General features: G+C 40.5%; 1 protein-coding gene across 1 annotated transcript; it reads right to left on the reverse strand.

The window, feature by feature from the left end:
- Nucleotides 1-1,855: 1,855 nt before the first annotated feature.
- LOC146609921 (dynein axonemal heavy chain 3-like) lies at nucleotides 1,856-25,090 on the reverse strand. Its single transcript, XM_085346152.1, is given in 47 exon segments — nucleotides 1,856-1,924; nucleotides 1,927-2,109; nucleotides 2,210-2,269; nucleotides 2,486-2,596; nucleotides 2,598-2,787; nucleotides 2,905-2,949; nucleotides 3,649-3,746; nucleotides 3,796-3,960; nucleotides 4,739-4,835; nucleotides 4,837-4,922; nucleotides 4,924-5,047; nucleotides 5,134-5,353; nucleotides 5,461-5,538; nucleotides 5,541-5,697; nucleotides 5,771-5,817; nucleotides 5,820-6,110; nucleotides 6,143-6,373; nucleotides 6,476-6,584; nucleotides 6,587-6,720; nucleotides 6,896-7,007; nucleotides 7,061-7,195; nucleotides 7,290-7,509; nucleotides 7,750-7,851; nucleotides 7,980-8,074; nucleotides 8,887-8,917; nucleotides 9,347-9,459; nucleotides 10,117-10,313; nucleotides 10,400-10,514; nucleotides 10,637-10,780; nucleotides 11,084-11,137; nucleotides 11,794-11,981; nucleotides 12,281-12,413; nucleotides 12,508-12,657; nucleotides 13,430-13,546; nucleotides 13,708-13,861; nucleotides 13,960-13,998; nucleotides 14,000-14,098; nucleotides 23,279-23,329; nucleotides 23,331-23,365; nucleotides 23,367-23,403; nucleotides 23,721-23,828; nucleotides 23,830-23,914; nucleotides 24,026-24,091; nucleotides 24,094-24,208; nucleotides 24,302-24,431; nucleotides 24,776-24,978; nucleotides 25,082-25,090. Coding segments are annotated over 47 exon segments (5,532 nt in total).
- Nucleotides 25,091-26,731: the final 1,641 nt, after the last annotated feature.

Raw genomic sequence — 26,731 nt, forward strand, 5'->3', positions numbered from 1 at the left:
TCTGACTCAAGACGCATTGTGCAAAGGCATTCAGTATTGTGAGTCCCCGTTGCACTTTGTTAAAAATGATACAAACAGTGCTTTTCCTTTGCTGCCATCTAGTGTTTGATTTCAATAAATCCTGCCGCTCATTCAGCCTGATAAGGCGCACTCTTATATTTTGATATTTATGACTGAATGTTTCCTACGCAGATTGTGTGGTGTAGTGGGTTAACAGGTGAAGAGAAAGATGACTCCATTCACTTGTGACAGTTTGATGGCTTTACTAGAAAGAAGTTCATGGTCGGTTTTGAAATGTTTGTTCCTTACGGGTTTAATTTAAACACAGTACTTTCACCGCAGGCATTCTTGGTTCCCGAGAATAGTGTTTTTTATACTACTTGTCCAGTTCTGCAGGACTCACCCAGCACTTAGAGGTGTTTTTGTATTTTCCTATTGCGCCATTTAGCTGTTAGCACAAGTTTGTCAGGAGTCTGCACCGTTCCTTCGTTTGAGGAAGGACAGAGTGCAAGCAAGGAGAGGGAGGGATGGGCGGCCTTTGTTTTTGTTGAATTTTTGTTTGGTTGTTTTTTTTTTGGGGGGGGGGGTCTATTCACTTCTACCATTAACAACTGATTGCATGTCCCCTGTTATCCAAGCTTCATCAAGGTCTTTCTCAGTCAGATTTTTTACTTGGAACATCAAAGGCCTTAACAACCTGGTGAAGCGCTCTAAAATATTTTCAGATCTAAACCCAGATATAGTAATTTTTTTTACAAGAAACACTCCTGCAGGATACACATCATTTCAAGCTCAAGTATTCATCAGTTGGGGAGACCTTTCATTCAGCTTTTAACTCTAAAGCCAGAAGAGCAGCTATTTTAATTAGTAAGAAGGTTCATTTTACAGTTTTTAAAATAATAAAGTATAAAAAATGCTAGATTTCTTATATTTGCTGGTAGTGTATTTCATACTCCCATTTTATTAGTAAACATTTATGCTCCAAATTTTAATAACCCAGATTTTACAAATAACCTATTTAGCACTCTTCCTTTTATTGATACCCATTGTTTAATTCTCGCCGGGGACCTAAATTGTGTAATGAACCCAACATCAGACCGCTCCTCACCTCGTATCTTTACTCAGTCCTCTATGTCAAAATCAATCTCGGACTTCATGTCTCAAAATGGGTTTGTAGATAATTCTGGCTCTTAGGCCTAACAAAAAGTCATACTATCAAACGCTTATGGCGATCGAATCTGACTCATCAAGTAAAATCAGAACTTTTTGAATCATGGTGGGGAAAGGTGAATCTCCCAATACGTTCAAGTACACCATGTGTTAGGCTACAGCTTGTACCGTTTAAAGTAATAAACAGAGTCCATTTTTCAAAATCTTGTTTATCTAAAATCTTTCCTTCAATTCTAGACCAATGTGACAGATGCCAAACCTCCCCTTGCCATTTAAGCCACATGTTTTTCTTCTGTCCAAGTTTGCACAAATTAGCCCCTCTAATTGCCATATTTGGAATTCCAATGACCCCTCTTAATATATCTCCCCAGGAAACAGATCTTGGCTTCCTGTTCCCTTTGAGCTAGGCACAGTATTCCACGTATTTGGAAATCTCCCACGTCTCCATCTGCATCTCTATGGGTTATTACTGTAATAATTTTATTTAATACTGCAATGCTTTTATTTAATGTAGACATAAGATTTAAGTGACCCCCCCCCCCCCACCCTTATAAATGAAAGAAAAATCTTTTTGTTTTGTTTTTTCTAATTTATTTAATTTTTCTTTAACTTTCTGTTCTTGTGTTGGTATGATGTTTTGCATATTTCAATTTGTAAAAGTTAAAATGGTTGGAGAAATCTAAAGTCATCTAAGATGCATAAAATGTGTATAAGTCCCCCGGCGGGCACTGGTTTTGTAAAGAGGACATACATACATATGTTTTCATGTCAAAACTTGTCCATTTCTCCTGGTTTATGCTTGGGCAAAGAGTCAACCAGAATCTTGGGGAGAGACTCTCCGATGTTCTGCCTGTCCCAGCGTGCCCCCTCCATGAACAGACCTTTGATATAAGCTCCGTCCTCTGGCTTTTCATCCATTTGCGACTCTTCCGTAGTTACCTGGAATACAGCTCAAAGGTGTAAGTATAAAATATCTTTAGATCAATCGGAGTGAATATGACCAAAAACACAGAGGGAAGTTAGAAATAGAAATACATGCCTCAAATTCAAAACTGGTGTAGTCAATGGGGATGTTGTACTTCCTGGCAAAATTCTGAAGCTGGAGAGCCACAAGACGTGTAGGTTGGCCGTTATCTATCTAATTCTGTTATGACAGACAATAAAAAAATAGTCACAGCTAAAATGCAGGACAATAGATCGTTAGTAATAATACATATTCTCAGTGTTTTTGCTTGTACTTTTTCTGCATGCATTTTTTCTGAATATCTGAACAATAACTGAAGACCTAGCAAGCTGCACATAGTATGCTGCTGACCTTCAACTCTTTAGTATGTGCAACACTTATTTTGGCAGTCATATTCCAAAGATGGTCATGGTCTAGGTGACTCACAACAATCATAAAACTTACTTGTAGAAACTGTAGCCTGCATGGCTAACAGATTAGTCATGTAACTCCGCATATGATTGAAAGAAGTGTACGACTTGGCCGCCCACATAGCGGGCACCTTGCCCACCAGCATGCTGTTAAAGATGCTCTTGAGTTCAGTAGACATAGCAATTTGGCCCTTCAAAGCTTTTCTGATTTTTACCAGCGTGACACATACCACATCTGTAAGTCTGACAGGAGGGGAGAGCGATTCAGGGTGAATTGTAAAGAATTTCAACAGATCAGTGAACACAACACATTTGTTTCCCAACTTCATCTACCTGCATGGCATCACAAGTTAATGCTACCTGTTAAATCGGATGACTTCCTGCCTCAAAACAGCGTTCATAATTCTGGGCTGTGGAGAGAATTTAAATGGAAGGTGGTCATGAGATATTTTAGAACCCCAGAGATAATTGCCAAAATGAAGCCTACAAATCCTGACACCTGCTGGTGAAATTGTGGTACTTATTTAGGAACCCACTCACATATATCCTGGTCATGCCCAAAAATCTGCTCATTTTGGAATGACATATTTAAAGTTCTCAATACAGTTTTCCAACAACCATTAACAAAAGACCAACAGCTAGCCATTTTAGGAGTATTACCAAATGGTTTAGCGGGAAACAATAAAAAGTATCTCTTAAGAATCTTGCTTACAGCAGCACTAAAGTGTATTACTATTAAATGGCTGAATCTTGACCCACCTTCATATAATATGTGGATTGATAAAGTAAGAGAAATTTACCAAATGGAGGAAATAACATATGCTCTGCGGATTCAGAGAGAATTGTTTACTGAGCGTTGGCGACCCATACATGCTTTACTGTTTCAATAATTTAGCATAGGTCTGTTTCGTTTTGTTCATTTATGGCTAAGATTGTCACGTGTTATTTAATATTACATAAAGTTTTTGTTTTTGGTTTTTTTTTGGTTGTTTTTGTTGGGGTTTTTTTCCTGTAACTGTCCTACTTGTGAACATTGACCAGTACAAGTTGCAATGTTGTAAATTATAATAAAAATTGAGTTAAAAAAAAACTGTGTTCATGGACTCTTCATACTTGACTGGGTATTTATCCATCACCATTTGCATGCCAAAGTCTGTGGGCAGCTTAGACAAGATGTCCTCTGCAAGCTCATCTACTAATTCCTACAACACAAACAGACAAGAGCATGAAGCCTCATGATACCACCCAGGCAGTTGGGTGGTAACCCCCACCCAACTGCCTGCAAAGTGTCAGCAGTACTCCTTCTAAGAGCTGATTGGTCTCTTGATTGTCCTTGGTGATTTCCGCGTTACTGTTAAGTCTGAACACACAGGGATCAGCAGAAATTGGCAGGCTTCAAATGTAGTCTACATAAGTCTGGAATACATAAATATATTGTTTTTGTATTCAACTCTTTATCAGATCGGACTATCATGGACAGACTGGTTCTCCAAGGCTCAAGATAATCTAGATTTAATTACAGACATATATTACATTTGCTAATTAAAAACAAATTAATCCTTCTGTCATGATGTTTTGTTTGAGTTTTGGCTGCTCCTCTTTTATTTAATTGTTATCCTTCTCATATTTGACATTTTCTCAATGTCAGCTGTGGTTGTTTGTCTCCCCTTGTTGTTTCTGTGTGCATCTCAGTGACATTTACTTTTGTGCTTTTAAACTTTCTTTCTTTGTGTCTAATTGCTGTACTTTGTTTCCCACCTTTTTATTTTCCACCATAGTTGCTTCAACCTGTCTTGTTTTCTGTCACCCCTCATGGTATATCTAGTCCTGTCTCACCACTATAATTTTGTCTGATGAAATACTTCTATGGCTGTATCATTTGTCATGAAGTTAATTAAATAAATGTTAAGTGTTAAGTGTCTTGCACCATGGGTCCTCCCTTAAAACTGCTGGTGACACATAACACCTCTGGGTTAACAATAAAATCTGTGGCTATTGTGTTCTTTTATTAAATGCAACTGTATGTACTTTGGGAATAATGGCCTGATAATATCGATGCTCCATCTAATATCACTGAAAATTATGGATATCTTACAGTGTAGAGTTAACAGATGACAATGTCACAAAAAAGGTCACATAAAAAAAAAAAAATCACATTTCCTCATTTGCTGCTGCTCATTTCATTGGTGTTAACTGATAACCTGCTCAGTAAACTGCTATGTTGACTCTCACCTGTAAGGTATGTAAGGGCCTCCAGTGGAACCTCTTCATATTCATTAAGGAACATCTGGAGCATGGAAGAAGGTTAGGCCGAACAGGAGCTTCTGCCAAATGACCTGTTTCTTGGAACCACCAAAAAAGTCCGGGTCAGAGATGGGGATGACTCTGGTATGAGTGCAACAGGTTGGCTTTAATCCCTTTAGGAGGCTTGTTTGTCATTTTCAGCCCATTCTGCAGGATATTGACTGGGAACTTATCAGATGGGTAACTGGTTAACGATAACCTGAGTGGAAAAGCATAAATGTATAATTTTGTTTTTTTATGTTATTGATGCAATAAATTAATAAAAAAAAATGTAGAATCTGCTACTTAAAGCTTGGGTGTGTCTTCTCTGGAGTAAAGGTTTCCTCACAGAGCCGCTCCAAAATGGGCATCCAGCTGGTGGCTCGATGACAGTTCTGCAGTACCACCCAGGTTCCCTCCTTGATGGCTTTGTCAATCATTCGAGCTGCTATGGGTCTCTGCCCTTGAACAAGGGAGATGGTTTGGGTCTTACTGCCCCCCATATCTAGGTCAAATTTCAGCAGACCTAATGACACAAAGCCAGACTTTATTAAAGCCTTTTATGATTCAGATTTATAATAAAAGAGTCTTTGTAGCTCCCTTCCAGGCCAAAAGCAGGGGGTTAATACCGACGGGAGTTAAACACAACAATGCCATTGTCTGTGGAGAACGAGTCCACTGGCAATCTCGCAATTTGCCATGCCCTGAAGCCACCTGGCTACTCTGGGTGTTAGTGAGGGTAAAGTCCTCAGAGCAGGGGATTTTCTTCTCTTTACATACAATATGCCACTGTGCCTGGCATTCTACACGATAATCTACAGTAAAAGCCACAAGGTAAGACAGACAAATATGATACAAACCCGATTAATGCTAAAACTCAGGCACACATGACCATACATCTGAACTAACAGTAAAAATGAGCACATCATATACGTATTTTCACATACCTAATTTCTAGTTGCCTTGCAGCCTCTGTCCACCTATCCTTCTTCCCCCCAGTCCTCCTATTCATTTCTCTGCCTTGATCAGTTTCTGAGAACACAATTCGATGTTGTCCTCCAGTTCGTTCTTCTTTTTAATCATGGCTGACAAGTCATCATTCAGGCTCTGTAGATGGTCTTGCACTTTTTTTTCTTTTTTTTTTAGCTCAGCTCTTTTCACAGCCAGCTTTTCCATCTGCACAACCAGCTCATTCTCAGTCAGCTTCAATCTTTACTTTTTGGGGGCTACAACCTTGGCTACACACTCATAAACCTCCGTTGCCCTGACCCATTTGCAGAGACCCTCTCGGGATTGTGTGAGACATTTTCATTACCTCTCTTAGGAAAGACATTATTCTTTTTGAGTTTGATGGTTTTGGGCCGAGGGTGCTCATCATACATGTCCATGATCAGTTTGCGGTAGAAGACATCAAACTTCTTACAACTATTTCCAGTTATGATAACACCAAGAGACCATACCACAGTGAATAGGAAAAGACCCTGCAACCACATGGCTATCTGCTGGCTGACAATATTCTGTGTGGTTTCTGGTGCACAAATTTCATCTGGTGTTGACAGAAATGTTAAAACAAACACATACACACACAGTGAGAAATATGAATACATTCTGACCAACCAATTATTAATTAGAAGTCATTCTTACTAACCCATCATGCAGGAATACAGTTTGTATAGGCTTTGTGCCAAGTGGATAGGATCTTTGGGACAAAAGGTCAAACCATCAAAGATTATCCACCGTCAATCTTCTGAGGTGGAGATAGGTGGAGATGATCCCTGAAGGAGGTGGCCAGGACACCATCATGGCTGACTGGATCGAAGCAACCATACAATTGATCCATGGCCTAGGGGTTGATGATGCAAAGATTCACTGCAAATTCATCCATGAACTTGGCTAAATGGAGATAATTTGCATAACAATTTAAACAGAGGAACAAAAACATAACATAAATACATTTAATTAATCAATAGCTTGCAATGGGTCAGTCTGAAGCAAAAATGTGGCGGTCAAAGAAACTTGCTGGCAATCACAGTAAAAACTGTGTATACTATAAGCTGTGAATATTTGCCATTGTAAAGATCTCCAAGTGCAGGAGTAAGAACTTTATAGACAGAAGTCTTTCCTCCTAAAGGATCCCCTACTATCATGAAGCCATGACACACCAACATCATCTCATACACCTGTATATACAGTAAAATTTATTCTGCAAACATTTATAAATTTGAATCAATACCTGGATGATTTTGCCAATGAACCATGGAACAGGCTGGAGGTTAAGCTTTGCAATGTTGTCACTGAGTGCTTTGAGGAGGAGGTCATAGTCTGGATTTAGAAGGACAACTCCAGGAAATAAATCAGAGATGATGCCGTGCAGGGAGCAGCAGGAGAATGATATGTTAACATGCCCTGATTTATAGCTAACAGACTCAGTCTATCAGTGGACGTGGTACAAAATCTGACACCTGAAACAGTGGCACATCCTGCGCCAGACATTTGGCCATGTTGACATCCATCAGCCCTCTAAGCAACAGCACGCTTGCATTCTCCTAGGGATATTTCAGCTTTAGGTTCCCTGCTGCAGTCAGCACAGATTTCACAGCTCGCATACCGTAGTCGTAGTGATGCTGAGAAGACAGCTGCTCAGAGCACAAACGACAGGTGGCCACAATCTTCTGGGCCAAACTGTCAGTAAAATTTGAATTCAAATTCAAATTCAAATCAAATTCAAATTCAAATTTTATTTGTCACGTACACAGTCATACACAGTACGATATGTAGTGAAATGCTTGGACAACTGCTCGTGACCTAAAGAAAACAAAAAAGGAAAAGGCTATGAATAAGATAGGAAGGGTTGAATTAGAGGGTAGTTTGTTTTTTTTTACCAAACAAGTCTTCTTCTTAAAATAATTTTCAGACCAAAACATTTTGTGGAATATTTTCCCCATGAAGCCCATAGAGAATAGTGAGATTTCACCAATGAGACCATAGTCTGGCGCCATCATAGCCACGGTATGGAAAGAGCCTGGAAGACTAAGACTGCCAGCTCAACATACAGTATATTTTATTCACCTTACTGTTTATATTATATTATGTTAACAGTGTTGTTAGCCTGTATTAACTGTATAACTGTATTAACTGGTCTGATATGTACCTTTAGGTTGTCAGGAAGCTCAGCCCTGCCAGCATAACCAGGGTTCATGGTGATAAAGACAGATAATGAAATGTCCAAAATTAATTGAGTATTTCTCTGCAATTACAAACTTTGTGTATACAATCATGGTATCAAAATAAAGCTAACATTTGTGAAATTTCATCAGATTGATAGACATGACTATAAATTTACGCTACAGTAGGATGTTTTGACAAAGTAGGACGTTTTGTCAGAAAACCGGTTACATTAACTCTGAAGAATTTCTGGTTCTGTTTTGTTTGTTTAGCGGACTTTTGCGCATTTAGGTAACAGCTCTTTTAATCATGGCTTGTTTTCCTTGTGTTTGGTGGTTGTAGAAATGGTTTATATGAGATTTTAGCTGAGATTCAGAGGTTTCTGTGGATACCACACATGTCAGGACTTCTATTTCTGACCCCGTGTTATAACCGATTAAACGTGATCTCCTTCTTTTTGCCCCCGGTACTGGGGCGTGGGGCTTAACAGAATAATTACAAAAGGGAGAATAAAACTAAACATGAGGAACCAAGAACACAAGACTCTTTCAAAATAAAACAGGAAACATGTGGACATGACATGAGCAACATGAAAACACAGAGACAGAAAATACATGACACAGAAGACTGGGACAGACTTACACCAGGGGACACGAAGAGTCTCATAACTAAGCAGACATAAAAGAACCTAAACTATACTGCAATTCAAGGTAATAATAATAATAATAATAATAATAGACTTAATATCATTTCATAAATAATCAAAAAATACAAAATAACTAATTAACCCTCAACTTAAGAACAGCACATGAATAGAACACAATATAAACATAAGAAAATAATACAAAAATAATACAAAACGCTGGGTCACAGACCCAGTCCCTGACAGAGAACCTGCTGAGCCACCACAGAGGGCACTTCCACCCGTGACACGCAAAAATCTATATTGTGAGTAGACTTGTAAAGACATTTCTATGTAAATATGTTCGTATAATAACAATATGAAGACGTACTAAAATTGTTAAAAAAAATACTGAAGTGCTGTTCACACTAAATAGAGCAAACACTATTCCCTATTTAGTGATCTATTTAACTTTAAAATTTTCCATCTTCTTTCCCTCTGACATATCAAGGTTGTACATTTCTTCTTGTTGTTTTGATCCCTCTAACACCCCAGGACCCACCTGTAAGCTCGAGGGGGAGAATCTGCTTCTAACTGCGTATTTTAGAGGAAGACAGCATTTATACTATATTAGGTTTAAATAGGGTTCGTTTCAATTGTAAACTGGTTCTCATTTGGCACAAACGTATCTCAGTCACGCATTCGTACACACATTTGGCCTAATTCTTTACCTCAACACGATTAAATTAATTCAAACATGCCCAAGCTCCCGACTGAGCAAGTCCTTTTAAGAATTTACTCATGGCCTTGTAGTCCAGACCATCTGATCAATTGAACACCACACACTAGTGTCACAGGTGTATGCTAGAAGGGAAACCCTTCTAAACGGGACGAGCAGCAGGGGATGATCACGGAAACAGAAAGACATGTAATACCCGGTTAAAATAATTAATAAAAATATATACTTTATTTACAGCATAAAGATACCCCGATCAGGGAAAAGAATAATTTTAAAAAAAGACATAAAACTAAGGATAACAAAAGTCCAGTCCTCAGTCCGCGAGCTGAAGCCCCCAAGGGTCCCAATCAGTCTCCGCCACACTTAAGGCCACTAAAAGTCTGCCGAACTCCACCAGTGGGGCCAGGCCAACAGTGTCCTCATGTAGTGTCCTCTGCCACTCTGTTACCGCTAGACACAGGAAAGCAGCGGCAGTCACCCTTCCTAATTTACCGGGGATGTCTTTATGCATTTTAACAAACGGGACTTACCCCGCGAGGGAGGAGCTCCAAACTCCGCTCGCCACTGTTCCATGCCTTAAGCTTTTTAGCTGGCGTCTTGCTACCACCTGGAATAGTCTGCCACCCACGGACCGAAGGCCCTCTCTCCTTCTCCTGCGACTGCGGCCGCGACCTTCTGCCTTCGGCTGGGTCCTCTTTTTATATTTTATAGCATTGCACTTCAAGCTAAAACCATAAGTGACCAAACCAACTGAAAGTTATCTATAGCAGCGATCAGTAAGCTGTGTGATGACCAGACGGGGGGAACTGCCCAGATATTCATAGCCATATTTCAAGCAGGTTGTAATCATCCGCAACATCACTTCTCCATCCTCCCAAAAGTAACGCAACTGAAAAATCCACACAAAGTCATTCAGTGAGGAGATACTGTCCTCTGCAAGTTTTGCCACAACATCTCAAGCTAGGAGAGAAAAAACAAAACAGGTTAAACACAGATAACATATTATGTTAAAACAAAATCTAATACTTTTGATATTTAGAAATTACCATGAACATCAATCGCAGTAAGAGCACCAAGGGTCATCCTTGCCCCTCCAGGGAACTTCCCACGCACCAGGTCTACAATGTCAGCAATCTGGGCATTGCAATTCTCCACATAGGCCTTTGGAAGATGAAACCAATAAAAACAAATGTAAAAGAAGTTTTAAGTTTTAAAGAAACCCACACAGTATCATTTCATAATTGGATTTTTTTTTCAACTTTTACATTTTTTTAAAGACTGACAGGCAGAGGGTTGGTCTGGATGGCTTCAGACACTTGGCTGGTCTAATATATAGAAGAGGCACAAATAAGAACTTGGCCAGGCCACTGCAACACCCACTTCTTCCGGGGAATCTACATGAAACAAAATTCAGATAAGTTTGAACTCTTGATAAAATAACTGAAAACACTATTTGAATATTTGAATCAGGATGATAGGAGTTATAGTATTCTTTAATCATATTTTACAACCCCTCTATATTTTAGAGGAGTCTATCATATGCTTTCTCTAGATCCACAAAGACTCAGTGCAGCTCCTTCTGACCTTCTCTATACTTCTACATCAACACTCTTAAAGCAAAAAAATAATCTGGCATGAAGTCGCACTGCTGCTCGCTGATCATCACCCATCTTCTTAACCTAGCTTCAACAACTATTTCACATATCTTCTCACTTTATTGTGTTTTAAACATGCCGAACACTTCTGAGCGTTGGGTTCTCCACTTGCAGCAACCATTTATATCACTACGGTCGGGCACCTGGTGTTCACGCGTGACCCCGCCAAATTGTCTGTCGCTCGGGAGGAGTTTGCGACCATGGAGCGCCTGGGCATTGTGCAGTGTTCGACTAGTGCCTGAGCTTCCCCATTACACATGGTGCCTAAATCTGACAGTTGGTAGCGACCTCAAGACAGATACATTAGCATTCCTTATCCTAAAAACAAGATAAAGAGTAAAGTAAGCATTTATTTTGTTAGGAAAAGATTTGATGGGCATACAAGTCAGAGTAGCATAATCGAAGAGGAAGCTGAGATGCCTGGTTGCCTCATCAACCCCGTCTATCAGCTTGTGAATGGTCACATCCCTGGTGTTTTTAATGTACTGGTTAAGAGACAGCAACTCTTCTGAAGTTTCCGGGTGCCTCTGACCATCTTCGTAATTTCCTCATACATTTTACATATCCCAGTGAAAAAAAGGACAGCTGACCAACCATTTTTCCAGCAAACCTTAGAAGTGATCATAATAAAAAGTCACAAAATATGGCCTCTGCACTATGTGAAGTGAAAAACGGCAAAAGTATAACAATGTAAATCAGATATGAAACAGGAATCTATTTTATGCATATGAAATGTGTAAAATAGTTAGTAACACAACACATGCTAACACTGTTTTGCTGTATACCTTAGCTTGAGCTGGATAAATCTTCTGCTTGTCAGTTGATATTTTGCCAGTAATCGCCATGTCCTCAGTAAATTCCAGCTTTGCTATGCCTTCAAAACACTTATTCAGGTGGGGTTGGACACACAGGGGGTATCTGGTCTGTGAAAGAATCTCCAGGAGCTCATCATTAGACGGAAAGAAGAATCTGGAAACACAGTGAACAAAGAAAGCTGAAACAGCCACTTGAGAAGATCCTTAACAGTATTTCTAATATTAGTAAATTAATTAAGTAACTCTTCCATATTAATTTTTCTGTATTAATGTAAGATTTTCCTACAGGCATCTACAGCACTGTAGATGCTTCTGCTTTACGTTAGTTCTATTTTTTTTTAAATTTTATTTAGCAAACATAGACTGTCAATGTGTATTTTAGCCTACAAATGGGAGTCAAAATAGCTGAAATATCAAATATCTGAAGGTACTATCAGTGCCACTGATAGTGCCCTTGGAAAATAGAGCCTCTTCTTTTCCAGGTAGGTATTGAGGCCTTTTTGAATGTCATCCAGAAGCACATTGGACTCCTGCAACTGTTCCAGCATGTTGGGCTGGCCCGTAGCCACTAACACACGCGTATCCTTAACCTGGAAAGTGTTATCACACAGAATTCGAAACAAAATTCACGAGATCCAATTACAGAAACTAAAACGCCTTTTGACAGTGTCATAGGGATTATACCGCCTCCGTCATGATATTGTTCCAGTAGCTGTCCACAATGGCAAACTTGCGTCCCTCCTCAGGCATCTGGGCAACGATGTCCTCTGAGCTGAAGATGGGCTCAAGGTAGAGCCACATAGCCTGACACTTCAACATGGCATCTAGTATGTCCTGCATGAATGAATGAATGAATGAATGAATGAATATTCTTTATTGTCATTGTCACAGGTACAATGAAATTGAAAGATGTCTCTGGTCAGTGCAACATCACAAAAGATAAATACTTAAAAACTATAATTAAATACTTAAAAACTATAATGATAGGATATAAAAGATAGAAATACATATAAAATACAGTATTCTCATACCGTAGATACACCCAAGCAATCCAGGCCTAAGGCCCCATACAGACATAGCATACGTCCTGCAGCTTGTCCTCCCATTGCTATTTAGGAAAGTATCAGTAAGAATAACACAACTGCATTTAAAATGAGCTTTTGTTGTATCTCATAGTCATAGCATTTCTAATGTAGAATTTACCAACGACTAAATTCAGATAAATGTCTTAAAGAATAAATACAAGACTAGAGATGTACATAACTGTAATATTAGCATGGAAGAGCATAAAAATGGAAATTCAGAAAAATATACACTAAAAGGATAAATATATTGTAATTTCGTTGCCTGAGGCTGTGCTTAAGCAGGTCAAGTAATTTTCTTACTCAGACCGCTTTTTAAACGGAAGTGCACGCTAATCCCACAGATGTTTGAATTTGAATTTTAGCAGTGCCAGTGCCCCATTATTACATCTAGTACGCATTCAAATACAAATATTAAAATCAAAGTAAAACACCTGCATCCATTATAAAGCAGCAGGAGTGAGCCATCTGCAGAGTTTCATGTTTATGTAATTACACATTAGTCACAGTGGCACTATTTTTGCATGCAAAATGTTGGAACAACATGAACAGTAGTGCTGCTGCTTTATTCTATAAGCAAGGAGGGAATGAAGAAATCATGTCTGCTCCATATCTAGCAAAGCCTGTTCTTTGTTGATATGCTGTATGGAGGAAGAACAACAACAATCGTGCAGCACCCTCTGGCCTTACAGGATAAAGAAAGGTCTATGTTTTAACAGGTACAAAAACTATTTAAGCTACATTACCAAATGAAAAGATAACATGTGTACTTTAAGGGAAGTAAGAATGTAGCCTCTCTGACCTCCAGCTCAGTGACAGCGTCCACCAGGTTGGTAGTGATTTGAGTGAGATTTCTCACATTGTTCTTTATTTCCTCCATGTTCATCAGTTTCTTTTTCTTAAAAGCCAGTATCTCTTTCTGCACATCTTGCAGCCTCTGGTTAAAGCTAAAGACCCTGAAACAGTCAAATGGGGACAGGGCAGTCAGTTTGAATTGTTGGTATTTACATTAAAAAGAAGCTGGGAAAACAGACAGTAAAGCTGCATTTCTTACCTTGTTTGAAGGTGGTCCTCAATCTGTTTTCTGTTTATTTAGACTTGCTCTGCTGTCTTCAAGCTCAGTCACGATCTCTTCTGTAGTTTTTGGGGTGCCTCTGACCATCTTAGTAATTTCCTCACTCTTTTCACATATCCTAGTGAAAAAAAGGACAGCTGACCAACCATTTTCCCACCATACCCTAAAAGCGATAACAGTAAAAAGTAACAAAATATGGCCTCTGCACTATGTGAACTGAAAAACTGCCAAAAAAAAAAAAAAAAAAAAGTGAAACAATGTAAATTAGATATCTATTTTTTATATATATGAAATATGCAAAATAGCATTTTTTGTGTTACTAGCTAACACTGTTTTGCTGTATACCTTAGCTTGAGCTGGATAAATCTTCTCTGTCAAGGGCACTGTCTCCTTTTCAGAGTTGATATTTTGCCAGTAATCGCCATGTCCTCAGTAAATTCCAGCTTCGCAATGCCTTTAAAACACTTCTTCAGGTGGGGTTGGACACACAGGGGGTCTTTGGTCTGTGGCAGAATCTCCAGGAGCTCATCATTAGACAGAAAGAAGAATCCGGAAACACAGTGAACTGATGACACTGTAATTAATAGATACACTGTTTTTAATTCTTTACAATCAGATGTTGACTTTCCTTCTTTCGTAAGAGAATGCTTTCTTTTTAGATCATATATTTCGATTCTATTGTTCTAATTGTATTAACATATAAATATATTTGATACTTTTTTGTATCCGCAAATTATATTTGTGTCAATTTGTCCATTTTCTTAGCTGCTTATCCAATATAAGGTAAAGGGGTTGCTCAAGCCTGTCCCAACTGTGACAGTACATCCTGGATAGGTGGTCAAAAAAAACCTTGTCAGTTTGTATCAGCAATGCAAAGAAGACATTGTGTACTTTGATGCTATAGTAAGAAAAGAAAGTGCTGGAATGCCACCATACTATGTGTATGAATTGGTTGTCAGAAACCCATCCAAAGGTGCACCTCCTCTTCCTGTTGCTACATATGTCATGTGTGACCATATTACAGCCTCTGTAACATACTTCTTGCAGGCCTTTCAAACAGATCTGGTGAGAGCTTTTGTAAATCGGGCCTACAAAAGGCCTGTCATGTTCATGTGTGATGGATCACTAGTACTCCTCTGATCCATTTCCATCACATTCTGCAGAACAAGTTGTGAGGATCTGCTGCAGAAGAACTTTCTCTTGCTCACTGGCAAACATTCATCACAGACATTCAACGTTCCCATTCCCAGTGTGTGAATGTGTGCGTGAATGGGTGGATGACTGGATATGTAAAGCGCTTTGGGGTCCTTAGGGACTAGTAAAGCGCTATATAAATACAGGCCATTTACCATTTTACCATTTTCTTCATCGGTATTTGAGCCACGTCATGAAAAATGCCAAGGACCTTTGTAAAAAACAGTATGCACATTTACATCAATAATTCTTTGAGAATATAACATTTCTAATTTAAAGGTACTAATAACAGTGATTCCATTTATTTCTTTCCCCAGCATTCCAGAGAACTACAGGCTTGGAATGCATCTATTTGGGCTGCTTGCATGTTGTGCTAACTTAAAAGACATGGATGAGGTTGTCCATAGTGCAGCAGTAGTGTTTCGCAGTCCTTGTAGTGGAAGGAATATAACAAAGCATTACAACAACCTGAAACTCCTTATGCAAAAAAGGGGGACCCTAGATGTGGATGAAAAGACTGTGATTGCTGAGGACTACAAAGTTAACTTATATTTATTAGTAAAGTAATATTAGTAATAAGTGTTTATTTGTCTCTGTCCCATAACAATTCATTACTTTATATTATTAAAAATAACAATGTATTTTTAAAACTCAATAATCTGTTAAAAAAATGAAATAATTATGAAAACATGCTTTCATATGTACATACTTTAATGAATTTAACATTGCATGAAAGTAAGAATTTTATTTTATTTTTTTTGCTTTGTGATATTACTGATTATATATAAGTTTTACAGACTGATGTTCAGAACGCCCCCTTGAAGACCCATTTCCAGGAAATTGTTGACAGTGCAACACTGGACTGTGAGGGTGAACGAAACCTCGTTTATGCCGAAATGTATTTCAGGTCTGGTAAATCACCTTCTACCACATGCAACTTTGTGGTCAGCACTGATGCTCGGTACATTTTATTTTTTGTATTATTTTTATAACTTGTCATTTATAATTAACTGTAAAAGTGACAACTCAGTAAAGATTTGTCAGTCAGTAGCTTTTGTTTGTTACTTATATTTCTGAAGTATTTGGATGCTCCTCAGGGGATCTTGGACGTCATGGTACTGATCCTGATTAACTCCATGGTGACATTCAGCAATCCAAGAACCAGGTATCATGAAGAGAAGAATAAGTGTAAAAGAAACAGAAATTGTAGATAAAATTGAAATACATAGATTGTTTAACTCACTATGTACTATTACATTACATCATTTTACACAAGACAACAGAAGCCAGCGAATCATGGAGAAAAGCCAGTAGGATATGAAAAGAATCCGTATCCAGAGAAGGAGACTGACACGGCTTGATGACTTTGTTGACATATATCAAAAAATGCATGATGCCCTCCTTCTTGAATATGCAAACATGAAAATATCAAGAAAGTATGAACAATTTCCTGTTACTAAAAATGATATTTTATACAAATAGAGCAACATAGTCAGAACCAGTGAAAATATTTGCCTATGTACAGAAACAACTGGTGATGGAATCTGTAAGCATTAAAAGTATGTCTGTATACTCAACAGGCATGGAGAAATGGAAAGACAAACACAGTCTGAGTGACCCAGGGTCCGTGAGCAGTTGTGGACTTGTATAATATCTTATATGTATGGTTGCTGCTATGCTGCTGTCCCTGTTTCCATGCTTACATGTATAGGCAGGTGTTTGTGTGTGGGTGCGGCTGTATCCGGTAGGCCGGGCTACAGGCACCTTCAGGCCTGGTGGGTGTGGCCCTGCCAGGTGGCTGGCCACACCTGAAGATGATGCCACGCACCTGCAGTTGATCAGCCTTGTCAGGGGAGCTATTTAAGGGTGTGATTGAGCTCCTACTGATGTGCGATTGTTGTGTGAGACGGCATGTCAGTTGTCTTACTGAGCAAAGTCTTTTGAGTGTATGCAAGCTGTAGTTGTGTATCCTGACAGCTGCCTCTGTTATTTCCCCCCCAGGCGGAGCATGGAAACGAGAGGGCAGCAAGCACGGGGTGTGCGGACACACGGGAGCTGAAAATACAGAGCACGGACTTCGGGTGTAGAAAGACACGACAAGGGAGTCAGGGGAGCGCACGGGGATCTATTGTGTAATATTCACAGCACTGTCAATAAACGCACTGTTTTCTGCACCAGAGTCCTGCATTGTGGGTCCTGATTTCCCCACATCCCCACGGTCTGCCAGCCATGACAGTGTGTACGTGTCACCATTAGTGACAGGCTTGCCACTGAAAAAAGAGAAAACTGAGGTATGTTTTAATGTTCCGTTAATTTCAAGAATTAAATGACAACCGGACTTTCAATTCTTTAAGCTCACAATTATCCTTTCGTCGTTCTATAAAATAAACAAAAGAAGTCATTCAAAAATGTTATTTGTTAACAGAGAAAGACACGACTCCCACGGTTCCTGTCAAAACCTTGGAACAGGAACAGCTCAAACAACATGATATTGTCTAAAACCAGGTATTTTACGTTTATTTTATGTCTACCGTTGTGTGTTATTATCGTACATGAGTCTGATTATTGTCACATGTCTGTCTTTGTAGGATGAAAGCCAGGAACAAGTAGCTGTTTGCCAGAAAACTGCAACATACATGGCTAAGAAAGCGTCAGTCACATTTTGGAAAGGAGATTTCAGTGCCTTCGAAATGGCTGCAATTGTGAATGCTGCTAATTGAACTCTTTCTCACATGGGCAGACTTACAAAGGCACTATTTGCCACTGGTGGATGTAATATCAAAGCAGAGAGCAATGTCTTCTTTGCCAAAAATGGCAAATTAAAGACAGGACAAGTAGCGGTAAGCAGGGAAACTACCTTGCATGACGCTTATTCATTTGGTAGGCCCATGTCTGCAGAATGACCCAACAGTGCGCATGATATCCACTGCTAAAGTAAAATAAAATGATAAATTAGTCCACAAAAAGTAGCAGTCATTAAATAGATTCAAACTATGTTTTTTTTTTTTTCAGCTGTTATGATTTCTAATCAAACACACCCCACAAATATTATGTGTAATATATCAGCATTAAAGTGTTTTACAAGAACAAGAGTAAATGAGACAAGTATGAATTTCTGAATTTTGTTTAACATCACAAATAAAACGCATTTCAATTATTGGACTTTATTTATGTAATCATGTAAAATCTGGAGATATTTTGTTGTTGTTGCATGATGTACTTTTTTTTTTTTTTTTTAATTACATTTAAAACCATTGTAATCTATTACGGTACAATGAATGTTCTCAGAAGAATGAGTTTTTGAACTCATAACAAATTACTATTCTGTTGTTGACTCACAGCTCACATATTCGTGGAAACACCATGAAACAGAAGTTGTCTTTGTGGTCCTGTCTCAAATTAGAGGTAACGACTTCATCATATGTCACAGTGAGCTCCTGTCCCTTAGACCACACAGCTGGCTTGTAGGAGATGTATGTACTCCTAGTATTAAAAACAAAACAATCTTCAATTAATTCAATACAAAATATTACATAGAGTGCACTATACAGGTCATCGGATGTTCAAGATGGGCTTTACGTCTACCAACAACTGCTCACACTGCCAAACCAATTCACCGGACAATTATATCCACGCTCTTTGGTTCTGTCCACCAGTTCAGAAGTTTTGGCGCGAGATATGTGAAGACTTATCGAAGTGTCTGAAATGTAACATTCCAACTTCCCCCTTAGTGTGTTTGTTGGGCAGCTTAGATAATGTCACTTCAGAAAAGAATATCGCCCATATGGTTTTCACTGCCCTATGCATAGCCAAGAAAACAGTCCTCATGAACTGGAAAAATAAAAATAATCTTAATTCTAACCAATATAGAAATTATCTATTAGATTACATTAGTCTTGATACAGCCTCTGCCACCACATCAGATCAATTGCTCTGGGCTCCTTTGATCAGCTCCATCACCTAGTGGGGGTGGGGGGTCATAGTTTGGTCCCGCCTTCACTGTTGTGATTGGTGTGGGGGTAGGGACAGGCTTAGGGCGTCGGGGGGTTCCCCGGAGGCATCTTCCTAGGGGGGCTCAACCCGGGGTAGCGGTCATGCCCGGTTGGGGGCTCTGTTGGCTCTCAGGTGACTGTTTCCTCGCGGCTGCGTGCAGCGGGGCTAGGGGAGGGTCTGTGCTGATGGACGTGGGTTACTGACCTGGTAGCCTGGCTTCCCCTGGGTGGGTCCGGGATGGGCGTGAGGTTCTGGGGGCGCTCCGTCTCTGGGCTGGGGCCCGGGCCGGGCCTCGGGGGCTTGGGTCCTGGTTGGTGTGTTGCCGGGGTTGTGGGCGGGTGGGTGCATGGGGGCCCAGCCCTAGGAGGAGGGTGCCACCGGTGCATCGAGCCACCTGGGGGGCTCTTCAACTGGTGGGGGAGATTGTCACATCTTGCAGGAGCTTTCCTCTCCTCAGGAGCTCCCTCTGCAGGAGGGGGAGATACAGGAGAGGTGGAGGAAGATCTCAGCCTGGGTGTTTATTGTCTTATGTAGTCTGGAAGATGAGTGGATGGTGGGGTGGGTGCAGTTTTCTCTGTGGTGGGGTTGGGTGGACTGTCCCGGGCTCTGTGGGGCCGGGAGGCGCTGCTGCACTGGGCCCCGGTCTGGATGGGCCTGGGCCCCCTTTCCCTGGCGGGTCGCGGAGTATGGGGGTGCCTACTGGGGTCAGCGGGGGAGCTGGCCCCAGGGAGGGGTCACCTGCCCCTCCCTTCCTTCCCTCCCCATCTCCAGCTGCCTCCCTCTTCCTGCTCCACCACAACCACCCACACATGCAGGACCTTGGAGTAGGGGTATGTCACCAGGGTGCAGAGGAGGCTACCCCCCCCTGTCCCCTTCTGGCTGCCTCTGCCTCAATTTTATCCCACAACTTAGACATTCACATTACTCACACTCTCATTACACATACATATAGGATCTTGGGGGTGGGCACGATACACGGAATCCAAAGTACCATCAGGGTGTACACCCCACCCCTGGCATCGTTGCCCACCTCTCAAGGTTAAATACACTTAGACATTGAGGGCTAGCAGGAGGGACCATGCGCTTACCTGCTGCTCTCTGGCAGGTAGCTCCATGCCCTCCTGGGTTTTAAATGCACCTTAGAACACACATGCATCAACACTACAATGAGCGGGTGGAGGGAGGTTTGGAGTCTTCTCTCACCCCCGTTCTCTGCGACCTGCTGGAGCGGGGGGGCTAGGAGGAGGAGTTGGCCGTCCGACTGCGGTCTGGAGTGTGGGGCCTCCCTGCTGCTGCGGAGTCGGGGCGGTCTGCCTCTCCCCACCGCAGGGAAAAGGGTAACACCACCAGGGTCTGGGTGCAGTTCCCCCTCCAGGGGCAAGGGTACCTAGACCCGGTTTGTAGAGTACGCTTGGGGAGTGTGATCGTGTGTACAGCGTCTCTTTATGTCTGTCTCCACGTTGGTTGAGTGTGGAGTAAGTGCATATGAGAGCATGAGGGTGGGAATGGATGTTTGTATCTGTGTGTGCCTGTATGTCTGTGTCTATATGTCAGGTTGGGTGTCAGGCGCCACCTCTCTGGGGACATCTCAGGCCCTCCAAGGTTTGGAGGCCTATCTCCCCCTACCACCACTTCCCCTGCCAGTGGCGGACTCCCTCAGACATCGGTGCGTTGGTGGTTCTTTGTGTCCGGGGATGGGCGTCCAGGTACACACCGGCTCACTCCTTGGCGGCCGCTTATCGGGGCCTGGAGCCTGGGGCTCGCTCGGGCCACTTCGGAGGTGGGGTGCCCCCGGCCTCTCGGCCTGGGGCTCGGTCACTCAGGCACAGCTGGCTGCTAGCGGAGCTCACGGGGACGTCACTGCAAGTCCCCCTGGCTTCTGCTCCGCGGCTGCTGAGTGAGCCCTCATCTGGGACTCTCCTCAGCTCTTTCTGGGACAGTGGCGCAGCTGCCCCTCTGTTGGTCTTCCTTGGTCTCTTGTGTCCTGGGGGCCTCTGGATGTCTGGAGTTTTGATCTCCTCCATACCTGCTTTTTATTTTGTGATCTTTGGAGCGATATAAATCATCAGGAGACAAAGTTTGTCCAAGGTAAATTTTAATTTCATATATTAGAGATTTCTGATTTTGGAAATTTTGTAATGTCTTTAAATAAATGGAAAAAGTATTTCTGCAGATTTGTTATGAATTTCTAATGTGTCACAGGTGAACTTTGACAACTACAAAGCCATTGTATCATTTGTACACATTGGAAATATACACCGGAAGTCTGGTTAGTACTAGCAACATTTTTGTTACACTAATTTTTTTTTTCCATTAACAGTGTTCATAATTTATGTAATTTTAAAAACTAGATCTATCACAGTACAATGACAGCTCTCTGTATTTGGTCGATCCTTCAAGAAAGTCTTTGGAGCAGGAAGAGTCTGACCGGGTAGCCCAAAGATTCTGGTAATTATGCATTATTTACGTCTTTATTATTATAACAAAATATTAGGTATTCTGTGATGTCATTAGAAAAGTGGCAGGACCAAGGGCCTTTATCTAAAGGTGCTTTCGAACTGCGTGACACAGACTGCCCTCTAACATAATTTTTTTTAAATTTGTAGCTTAATAAACTGCACTAAAGATGAATAAAGAATTGTTAGAAAACAGTCATCTTACATGAATTACAAAGGATTAGTATCTGAATAGGGCATTCACCTGTTTATGGAGGACATCTGTTTCTATATTTGAACATATGGTTGGAGATGAAAGGGTAATAAAATCCATGGTTATCAGTTATTTAAACAAGTATTTCCAAACTAGACACAAGCAATTTCCAAAAATAAAAATACCCTTACAATGCTTAAGGAGAAAGACATTAGCACAATTTGTAGATTTAAAAGAACATATGTATTTTAACTTCATGTAACATAATATAGATCACAGGGCATTCTCACACAGCTTCAAAAACATGTTGAGATTCATTCATGTGTCTGTCTGATTCATGAAAAAGAAGAGAAGGATCATTTTGTGTGTAACTTTTATCATGCAACAGAAACTGTACCTGCTGTACTGATATTTTCACTTTAATTCTATTTTTGTTTGTTTGTTTGTAATGGACGCATTCCCAAAGAAACCTGAAATTACATTTTGACAACTAAAAAAGAGATGGCCAGGCACAAAGGACATTGCCGCAGACAATACTTGAGGCCTCAGGTGTGTAACATCTTTAAGTTTCATTTATTTATTCGTGTCAAACTGCTGAACACTAACATATATGTATATTTTTCCATGTATTAGTATTCAACAGTGACAACTGTGTTATGTGTGCAACAGTGAAACCACCCAATCCAGGACCCTCCATCACTGACTGGGTACAATGTTTTAAAAATAGTTTTGTTGTCTAGGATGACATATTTGCTTCTGATTCAAATTATTTTATTTATGTACTTATTTACTTTATGTCTTTATGAAAACTCATGTATTTGTTGTTCACAGATTCAGTGTGATAACTGTAACCGCTGGTTCCATTCTGAATGCCTGGACATGGAAAAGGCACAGCTCATCAATACACAGAACAGAGTGGAAGTGTATGCTTTGTCTAACCTAAGTCCACATGTAGTAAAAGCCACTGACTTGTTTATTTGTGTCAGTCATTATTGGTGTTTTGAGGAACACATGTGCAAAATACATTATTGATAACATTCTTCCTTTGAGCACATTATTTAAAGGTAAGGTAACCATGCAGGTAGGAGTTATGCATACAGGAATTAACATACACATGCTAATTTCTACAGATTACAATGGCTTATATTTCAGTGTTCTAGATAGAAATCCCAGAGGACTGCTAAATGGTCTAACCTGAAATACAACAGACATACAAAGGTATTGATGGAATCCCAAAAGGTGGCACTGTAAGCGATCCCTGAAAAGGAGTCTGACATGGGCCTTACAGAGTGGACAGGGTTGAAACATGAGCCAGCACCTACAATTGGATTTGCCTGGGCACATACTGCAGCTCTATGCCAGCGTAAAGCTACACTACAGTTATTAAGTGTGGACATTAGCATACAAGTTTCAGTGACAGGCTGCCTGTTTTGAGGCAGTCTGTTAAATTGGCAATACTCACTTTTGAATCAGTTCGTCTCTTGTACTTTGGCACTGTCTCTGGACAAACTTCAAACTCAGATGGTAGGAGGGGGAGGTTGGAGGAGAAAAAGGTCCTCCAGCTTGATAAACCTCAAGGAAGAAAAGCTGAAAGGAGATCAAAGATAATGACTTGCATTTCACACTTTAAAAGTTACACTTTTAATTGGTTCAGTCAGTTAATTAATACAACCTAGTACAGAAATTCAGCTTCACACCACAATACTCATGCTGTTTCTCTTTGTATCTGGCATAACATTTTAGCTTTACATCTTAGAAACTGAGCTGAATTAGCTGTGGGGGAGGCATGAGGTTGTTTCCTGTGCGCTCAGTATGACAATTTACAAGTGAAATACTTCACTGAAAATATCCCATGCACTGCAAGTAAAACAGCATAATCTAAGTGAACAGGAAGAACACATTACCTGCTTAGCCACACCTCCTGCAGTAGGAGCATAATATGAGTGACAGCAAAGAGATGCTGTCTTTGCCACAACTTAACATCCCTGTAGCTGGTTGCCCTGGACACTGCACGAAAAAACCTCCTGGGGAAAAAGCTGAGGGACACTGCATATGGATAATCGATGACGTTCAAATGGGTCCATGAGAATGTAGTTCACTGGTCAAATGATCATGAAAGAATCATTAGTTTTTGTCTGTTTAATTATAGAACAAATGCTAACAGTGGAGATGTGTGCAATCACTAAGGATTACTATCACTGTTTAGTACCTACGCTTTTCAAGCTGAAGTAATAATCTCTTTTGACTTCCTCTTCCATGGCAGCACTCAACTCTGGAGGGGTTTACTATCCTTAGTGTTGGGAGACAGCAGCTGCACGATGTTGATCATCTGCTGGCAGGGCTGGGGGGCCAACACTGAGCTGGGAACAGTGTTGATGTAGTATATTTACCTCTGTGACAGCAAAGTCAAGGTCATACATGTGTTTAAAAAAAGGGGTTTAAATCAGCGTCTGACTAATTACACACTAAATTAAGTGATACTTGCTTCCAGGTCTGTGTCATTAGGTTCTGCCTGAGTGGCCCTGATCATCTTCTCTTGCTCAAGCATTGTGTCCAGCTGCTCTTCAGGACTCATAGGTCGCCTGCTGGGTCTGGGCAAGCTTCTAGACCTGGACCTGAAATGATAGATGAGGAGATGCATCCCTATGAAAGGGTGAGTGAATTAGATCAAGTGTTTTAAGAAGAAGAACACCTTAAAGTTAAGTTACTGATGTCATTTGTTTGCTTAAATGTATAATTACCTGCTCCTTGGGGTTATTGCTTTTCTCTTTCCAGGTGGTGTTAGTGCTAAAAGCCTCATTAAGATCAAAAATATATGCTGAAGTGAAGTTTCTCAGGCAAGTCTTAAGAAGTACTAAATTATCAGATAGCAAATCAAAGAATACTGCAGTCTCACATCGCTTTACAAAGCCTTCCCTTTTTAATCCCACAGCGAGACAAGCTCAAAAGGATACAAGACCCCGCTGGTTTTGCCAAGGATTGATGGAGAGTGTGTCGTCTGCGCTGGAGCTGATTAATTTTCAGATCCTTAGCCCAGGGCCTGTAGTTGTTTCCAATGGACTCACTGGGGGTTCGGTAGTGACGCTGCTCTTTAAATGGAACTGCCAGCGTCCATGATTTGATCTGGAGAATGGTTTGGTATTCGCTGTGCCTTAAGACGATCTGAGTTCAAATAAAAGGTTAAAAGGTGGCACAAGGATTTTTGCTTCTAACTCCAGACAATTACTTAACTGACTTTTCTAAAGCACTAGTTCATATGCGGCACCGTAAACATTATTCGTATTTGATTGAGTTCGGAGGGTTCGCTGTTACAGCTCAAGGGCAAAGGTGGGGGAACAGAATATTCTCTCTTCTGACTTGTATTAAAAATGGAGTCGTCATCCATCTGTAAATCGGATGAAAACAGTGAGGGTTGGAACCAATGTTCCCTCTAATTTTTCATGTGTCTGAGCAAACACACAAACTCCCTGAGCGGTCCCGTGTACCACTGTGAGCAACAGCAGACGTGTGCACTGTGGTCACGCCAGCATCAAATCCATCCAAGTTACATGGTTTATTAAAATAATCAAATTACAGCATTTACATTTATGTTAGACTACTTTTAATTAACTGCTTTATCCCACTTACAATGAAAATTTAAAAAAAAATTGTTCATGACCTGTGTAGTATGTTAACACTATTGGAAGTAAAAATAACTTGAACCCCAATTTTGAAAACACAACTTTCTTCTTTTTTCTTTTTTTTTCTTTGTATAAAGCTTTGACTTTTATGAGTATGGTGGTCTGGGAAAGAGTCCTGTAACTCTGTCTGCAAAATACAGTAAATAATGATCAATGTTGGGCAATTAATTATATAGTTCTTCAAAAAAAGTAACTGAGTTTTGCAAACAACAAAGTTTCTTGCAGCTGTTTACCTAAAAATGCAGCCAAGGTGTTTTGTTTTTTTTTAAAAAATAAACATTTCAAACTATTTACAGAACAATCAGCTGTTCTGCATCAAATTTGATGCCACACAAATCATTTGTGCCACTCCAAAAAACAATTTCTGTCCACTATGAGATAAAGGACAACAACAGCCTGATACCTGCAGGCCTGACAACAGGAGATGTATCACTCCTGTAACACCTGTAACATTCAGCAGTCACCTCGTTGTTCTGACACACACAACAAAACTATTGACTACACTACACACTAACTACACAAGATTTGTGCTAAACGTCACAAATCTCTCACATCTCAAAACACCACCATCACTCCTAAAACTTTCCCCCTTCCTAAACAACTAAATGCCATGTTGCCATATCATTTTTTGATTGGTCGACGTGGTACATTTTTCGACCAATAGGAAAGGGTGGGGGTTTTTTTGGTTTTGTTTTTGCTCACAGGCGGAGAGTGCTTTCGAGCGTTTTCCTTATAAAACGCTGTTTTTACCATTTCTTCCCACAGTAAATATAAACAAGGATAGTCTTCAGGAAGAAAACTAAACATTGCAGATATTTTTATCATAACTCTGGTTTTAAATGGCCTATCAACACAATTTAAAAACTGGTATAAAGTCCACACTTTTTCCGTCAATTGTTCCGTCTCTCCTGCTCACATCTCCAATGGTTGTACACATTGTCATTAACGTGGCTTCACTCCACATCAGCCATGCGGCTTTGCTAGCTAAAACACATAAGGTCGCTGTGTCCCAATTAAGAGACCGCACGCTTGAAGTACTTGAGTGCGATTACGTCACCGCCACGCGACGACGGCTGTCCCAATTCAAAGTGTACTTCAAATGCATACTCCAAATGCGCCGTCGATTTCCCCAAATATCAAGCGTGGTCCGGTGCACGCTTCGCGGTCCCATATATCCCACAATACATAGTGCGGCGGTGGGTGTGGATAATTTTGCCACAAAATACGGCAGACGG

This window comes from Diplotaxodon limnothrissa, linkage group LG22 (genome assembly GCF_057381915.1).
Source record: "Diplotaxodon limnothrissa isolate DT_005_m linkage group LG22, D_limnothrissa_male_GT1.1, whole genome shotgun sequence".
NCBI lineage: Eukaryota > Metazoa > Chordata > Actinopteri > Cichliformes > Cichlidae > Diplotaxodon > Diplotaxodon limnothrissa.